The 6,433-nt window shown below is 34.2% G+C and overlaps 2 protein-coding genes across 4 annotated transcripts; one reads left to right on the top strand and one right to left on the bottom strand.

The window, feature by feature from the left end:
• Window positions 1–1,917: 1,917 nt before the first annotated feature.
• On the top strand, window positions 1,918–3,733 carry LOC133850789 (uncharacterized). Of its 2 annotated transcripts, XM_062286982.1 has the most exons (3): window positions 1,918–2,779; window positions 2,864–2,932; window positions 2,998–3,733. In XM_062286982.1, the coding sequence occupies exons 1-3, from the start codon at window positions 1,976–1,978 to the stop codon at window positions 3,436–3,438; spliced, it is 1,314 nt and encodes a 437-aa protein (XP_062142966.1). In that variant the 5' UTR covers window positions 1,918–1,975; the 3' UTR covers window positions 3,439–3,733. The 2 variants fall into 2 exon arrangements, with proteins under 2 accessions (XP_062142966.1, XP_062142965.1); XM_062286981.1 differs by having other exon boundaries at window positions 1,918–2,932.
• LOC133850793 (defense protein l(2)34Fc) lies at window positions 3,568–6,325 on the bottom strand. 2 transcript variants are annotated; one of them, XM_062286988.1, is made up of 3 exons: window positions 6,241–6,325; window positions 4,000–4,313; window positions 3,568–3,935 (listed from the first exon to the last, which is right to left on the bottom strand). In XM_062286988.1, exons 2-3 carry the CDS (start codon window positions 4,306–4,308, stop codon window positions 3,762–3,764), a joined length of 483 nt encoding a protein of 160 aa, XP_062142972.1. In that variant the 5' UTR covers window positions 4,309–4,313; window positions 6,241–6,325; the 3' UTR covers window positions 3,568–3,761. The 2 variants fall into 2 exon arrangements, with proteins under 2 accessions (XP_062142972.1, XP_062142973.1); XM_062286989.1 differs by having other exon boundaries at window positions 6,237–6,281.
• Window positions 6,326–6,433: the final 108 nt, after the last annotated feature.

Here is a 6,433-nt window from a genome sequence, read left to right as displayed (position 1 = left end):
ATGATACATAAATACAAATTTTTGTCAAGACAATTTTTGAAAACTAATTTGTAGGTTAAAGCCGAATTCCAGGTAACACAACTTTTTAGAGAAATGCCATTTATTTCAACAAAATCCCGAAATTCTATTAAAATTATTTACAACGGCCTATGTTATGTGCATATTCTACACAATTTGATACCAGTCAGAAACGAACCAAATATTAAAACACAATAAATTGATTATCAATTTGAAAGCAGAAGCAGAAAATTATGAAATATAAAACATATTTATTTTATTATTTTTGTTTCCATTTTATTTTGACAATTTTAAATGTTCATGTTTCTGGGATTTTTTTTTTGCCTTATATTAACATTACAATATTAATATAAATCATTTCAGGGGATTCCCCACACTTGCCAAGTGTTTTGACTTTTATATTTGACTTCCCAAATATTCCATTTTAGTACTCGAAAATTCGAGAATTACTTTAAAATCGCGTTCCTTTAAAGTCTCATAAGACTTTTCATCGACTAAAACATATAGATAATCATAAGAAGAATACCGATCTTTTGTTTCTGATCTATTTCCAAATTCCCATTCCTCGGTGCACAAATTGTTCTGGGCTTTTATTAAATGCTGAATCTTCTCATTAGTCAAATGTTGGAAATTATTGATCTGAATACGCATTTTTTTGTGTCGGTGGAAAATGATCTTCTTCTACTAGCTTGATATCAAAATCACAATTCATCTTGATAGATTTAAAGTGAAGTCGCATCCATTCGGCTGCATTGTGATTGGCGCATTGAATCATCAACCAAAAATCCAACCACTTTATTCCTTGGAAGTGCGCATGCGGTCCGTTGTTGGAGATAATAATAGTCTTCCGAATCGATTCCTTTATCAACTCTGACTGTTCGGTAGTCAGTGGCGGCTTTCCTTCCGGAGCTACAAATCCCAGTTTCACAACCTTATCTTCCATGCTTATTGTTGCCTCAAACACCACTTCTTCTTGGTAAATGAAGCACCGTTTTGCCGCTTCCCCTAGTGCTGGAATAATTTCGACGCAATGTCGATATGATCGATAACACGGCAGTATGCAAATTATCGATAGTGCCATTTTTTTTTGTTTTAAAATAAAACAACTTTCTTTAAAATAATTTTTACTTACTCATAAATTTAATGCAAATTCTTTTGACGTTCAAATGTATATTTAAAAGTGATAAAACTGCAGATAGTATATATTTTTTTTTGTATTTACACTAATTAATATTTATACACATCGCATAAGTGCGCTAAGGTTAAAATCGAAATATCGAACTCTACTATATTTTGCCAGTAACCGCTATCCATATTGTAAATAGAATAGTGGTAAGCTTAAGCTTCGAAGTTTAACTGAGGTATGCTTTTAATATTTGTGAAGTATTTTCGAGTTACATATGTATATTAAAATTAATTTCCTGTGAGTGCTCCAGCTTGCCGAAACCAACACTGAATTGAGCTCAAAAACTTTGGAAATATCTGTTTCTTTATTGAAAGAAACACGACAAAGCGATTAAATTTCTCAATGTTTATAGAACACTTTGTGAATTGTAAATACATATGTGGGGTTAATTAATAAATTAAATTCATATATCGGAAAACAAATTTTTTTCTGTTCTTATTCTTCGTAAGTGAATTTGTTAACTTTGGTACGCCTACACAGCTATTTGAATGATTCGACATTAGTGTAAGCACTTGCATCCTAGAACAGAATCTATCAATGAAATGCTATTGGTGTAATCAAAAGCAACAAATTAACTTAAGCAACTTTAAATTAACTTTCTTTAAATAAATGTTTGAATTTAGAAGGAACTATAAATTATTCAAAAGTAAATAAATCTTTGCAAAATATATCGATATATGCTGTATAATTCCATGCTCCACACTACAAAAGAAGTGATACTTTTATAGTATCATAAATGCTCTCCCATCACTAGGAAGTAACTGAATTTTAATGCAAATAAATTACGCATTAAATATGTCAGTCATCTCCACTCGCAATATTTCATATGCATCATCAATGCAATGCTACGTTTGCATATACAATCAGGCATGTAAATTAAAAACAAAGCAACTTGCCAAAGATGAAACGATACCAGCTAACGTGCAATGCAGGGGATGCAAATTGCAACGTTATTGTAGCTTAAAGCATCTGATTGAAGATCGCGAGCATCACGAAGTTTGTGGAGTTTTAACAAAATTGCAAAAATCACTGAACATTGCGCATCCATTGCTGTTGAATGATCATCCCCATAGACGCATGGAACTGCAGCGGACTGTTGCACAATTGATGCTAGCGACGCGTCTCAAACTCGGTCGCAAGTTGACACCACGTGAGCGACAACTTATTGGCTATCCCAGCTATTGCATGGTATGCTATAGTCTGGACACATTAACTGCCTGCAGTCGCTGTGAGGCTGTGGCATATTGCTGCTCGGAGCATCGGCGCCAGGATCGTGATTATCACACACGTGAAGCATGCGACACTTTGGCGCTTTATTATTCCCCATATCGCTTTCTCGAAAGCCAGTTAATAATTGCCAACTTTAAACTGCCATGCGATTTAGAGCAGAGTTGTTTGGTCGAAGCATTTTATCGTGCCACCAGAATGAAGATAAACAGCCAGCCCTGGAGCTGCTTAGAGGACTATGAGAAATACGCAGCATGTTCATCCTTCAGCGGCATCAGCAGCATTTGCTTGGCTCTCACTACTATTACATTTGAGGCTGCACCGCATGAGACGCTCAACATTTATGTGGTGGGTGCAACTGAAGAACACCGACGCTACTTTCAGGAGATGCATCTGAAGTTCTTCTTTCTTCAATATCAATCTATTTGGCAGCTGGTTGTTTCCTTCATTGGCCATGAACTACAACCGCAGGAGGAAGAACTGGTCATATTTAACTTGAAGGTAATTCAAAAGGAATTTAAAGATAAATTTGAACTTTAATCTAATCGACTCCAATTGCTTTACAGGGTAGCAAGCGTAAAGTTTTCAAACGCACATTTTCGATGACTTTTGTCCAGTTTGCCAAGTGCCATAAGGTGGACCCTGTGCTGATTATGATTTATAATCCAGACTTTTCTGCACTAAAAAAACTTGAAAAACTTGTACCAAACTGTCCACATCTTCCCAATCTTAAAGATTCATATTCTTGGAATTCATGCGTTCTAGAGACACTTTATATCTATAACGTTCCCATATGTATTACTTCTCTAACAAAGATGCAGTTCCGCTCGAATATTGCGTTTCTTAATGAGATCGCCTCTGCGTTTGAGATCGAAATAAATAACGCCTATGATTGCGAGGAGAATCCGTACCGTGAGATCTTACCTTATCCCAATCTTAATCCTGATGATAGTGAAACAATCATATACGCCAACAACTATTTGAAAGTTATTTATACCAGTGTATAAATTTAATTATATTTTTATCATTTAAATGGAATGCGACATGTTTTTATCATTTATTTCATATATTAAAGAACATTTGTACGTGTTCCACTGATAAATCCAATGTATTGAAAATTTCGAAATAAAAAATCCTTTTAGTTTTTATGTTTTGTAAATGACTTTATTGCAAAAATACTGTTTTCCTACACGAATGTGGTGAAACATGCACAAAAATCATGAATATTTATCACAAGGATTCCATTAGCCTTCAAATAGTCCAGTAAACAAAAACAAATGGGAAATCAAAGAAATGTAATAAGTAATTTTGAAAAATTATTGCAACCAAATTATGCTTCCACAGTAACGTCCTTGGTGACACGTCCCACCCAATAAACGAATGAAGATTGAACCACAGATGCCATAAATTTGACGTTGCCTGTGTAACCCGCTGGTGGAATCCACTCAAAGGTCAGACCGCTCAGTGGACTGCCCTTCTTAGCATTCAAATGGGTCAAAGTGTCCTAGAATGGTTTCAATATTGCCTTAAGTTAGATGCTAAAAACTCGATTGTAATGGGCAACTTACCTGAGGTCCCGAGCAGTCCAAAGTCTGAGAGTGCTCTGTGTCCACAACCTTGAATTGTCCCACCACACGATTCTGTCCGTCGCGTGCCTGAATAATAAAGCCCATGAACTCATCACCACCCAATGTAAGGGTCAGCTTTTGACTGTTGCGGACATGAGATGATCCAGAGATGCTATATGGTGGCTTCTTAGTCTGCAGTTGTGCACCGTGTTGGGGTGTAAGGTCACCACAGGCAACTTTGGGAGCACCTTCGGAGTAGGCATGAGCACTGGCAGCCAGGCAGACGGCAATCAAGAGCAAGCGGAACATTGTGGCTAAAATTAGGGAATTCATGAAAAATATTTAAATGGGTAATGAACTTTTAGAAGATGATGTAACTTAAAAAATCTTATTAATTTATACTAAATTTACGATCCAATTTTTATAGATAAAAAATTAATATTATATAAATATAAAATATTTTTTTTTTTTTTTGTATTCACAGTCGTTCTTTATTAATAATGGAAAAAATGTTAAACAAAATTGAATATCTGAAAAATCTATTTTATTATATTTTGAGTTTTTGTAAACTTGTTTTTAAAGTCAAAACCTATCTGTAAATTTTGTTGCAGTTGTAGTAGTGCAACAAAGTATGGCTTTCAGCAGTTGGCGAATTAATAAATAATCAGAAAGCCGTATTCATTAAAGATCAGTATTTATTTGCATTTACTATAATTGCATATGCTTGTTTCGACTAATTAATCAATTAGCATTGGCGCTGAAGTGGGTCCAATAATAAATTTTTCCACTTAGTTTTGCCCTTGGCCAGCTTAACATTGTCAACAACTGCTTGTTCCAAGATTTGTTGCTGCAGCGACAAAACTGGTAATAAATAAATAATATACTATGTAAAGATACAAAATCTTCTCGTCAAATTTGCGAATTCAAGCACGCTTTGGTCATAAATCGTTTCGAAGAGTACAATGACATATTTGCTATATACAAATCAAACGTATCAGATGTATAGCGTAATAATTATAAACCTAACCAAGTTGCATTTGTATGCTGATTAAAAAAGTTTTAGATAAAAAAACAATCAGAAAACTGGTTTTTGGGCTATTAGAAATGCGAAAATCACGTTTAGAGTACAATTCCAGTAAGCTATAAAAAAGAGAAGTAAAGATAAAGTAAGAGCGGCCAATGTTACAATTACGCACATTATTTCCTGAATTATAGAAATCGTGAGCGGAGCTAACTCAAGTTTATTCACTTCAAGTTCAAGGCAACAAGTTGTATAACCTCCATTAGATCTCACAAAGCAATCAATTCACACGCCGACGCAGTCGACCATACAATTGGTTAAGACCTTGTCGATGATGTCCAAAGACCCAAAGAGAAGCAGATAACGAAAATGTCAAGCCAGTTTGTTAGGCGACTACAACTCAACTCAAGTCAAGACAAGACAAGCCAAGCCAAGCCAAGCCTCAAATACAAATGGTATATGTTTACGTCAAAGTATCTTTGTTATATGTTAAAGTTCAGCACTGGACAAGTTGCCAAAGCAACATTAATATTTATATTCTCTGAGGGTATAGCACTTCGTGTAAGTGGAACTATAAATAATATAAATTATTTAACAGCAAAAGTAGTTATTACTATCCGTCTGCTCTTAAGTCTGTCCATTAATTATATAATATCTACAGGATATTGTGAAGTCAAACACACTCGACTAATGCGTTCTCACTTATCTATTTCTTGTTATAGTGTTTTTTTTTTTTTTTTAAATAAAAAAAACCGGTTACTTTATTTGTTTAAATAAAACATCATCGGCTTGGCGTATTTCTTTCGCCACAAAACCTCAATTATCGAGTTTTGTAATGGTTGGAAAAACTGTGCTGTTGTTATTTCTTTCGAGTTAAGTTCAGTGAAGCTTAAAACACGCATTCAGTTTATTCAAATAACTATATCTATATAGTATACAGTAGCTATTGTTTAAATGAGAACTTTGAAAACAATATACAAATGTATAATTATCATAAATTTAGTAACATTCATGGTCAATTAAGAAAACCATTGTTTTGATTTTTAAGTATTCCCAGCACTATTCGAATAATTAGTTTTAATGTTAGTTTCACTCCTTGGACATACTAATTATGTCAATAATCCCCCTTAGTGATAATCCAGTACGTATTCCTTTTATAAATTATCTTTAAAATTTAAGGGCACCACACGTTTCTTGAATTGACTTTTAAAAGTACCTACCACTGAACGATACAACCACACGACACAAAGGAAAAACTTGAAATAAGCTGAAAATTCTACTACGACTCTCTATTTATACTAAAAATATAAAGCCCATCCATAAGCCGGTCTACTGAAACTATAATAAAAAAGCTTTTAAGACCGGTCAGAGCCGAGCTTTAGTCAAAAAGCTAACGAATAACAAAGAGCATTA

This window comes from Drosophila sulfurigaster, chromosome 2L (genome assembly GCF_023558435.1).
Source record: "Drosophila sulfurigaster albostrigata strain 15112-1811.04 chromosome 2L, ASM2355843v2, whole genome shotgun sequence".
Classification (NCBI taxonomy): Eukaryota; Metazoa; Arthropoda; class Insecta; order Diptera; family Drosophilidae; genus Drosophila; species Drosophila sulfurigaster.
This window is presented reverse-complemented; position numbering and strand designations above follow the sequence as displayed.

Excerpts from the sequence above, each read along its gene's own strand:
- LOC133850793 (XM_062286988.1), bottom strand. The coding sequence starts at position 4,308 with ATGTTCCGCTTGCTCTTGATTGCCGTCTGCCTGGCTGCCAGTGCTCAT. Across the intron at positions 3,936-3,999 it reads TGGACTGCTCGGGACCTCAG|GACACTTTGACCCATTTGAA; the intron begins GTAAGTTGCCCA and ends AAACCATTCTAG.
- LOC133850789 (XM_062286981.1), top strand. The coding sequence starts at position 1,976 with ATGCAAATAAATTACGCATTAAATATGTCAGTCATCTCCACTCGCAAT. Across the intron at positions 2,933-2,997 it reads TGGTCATATTTAACTTGAAG|GGTAGCAAGCGTAAAGTTTT; the intron begins GTAATTCAAAAG and ends ATTGCTTTACAG.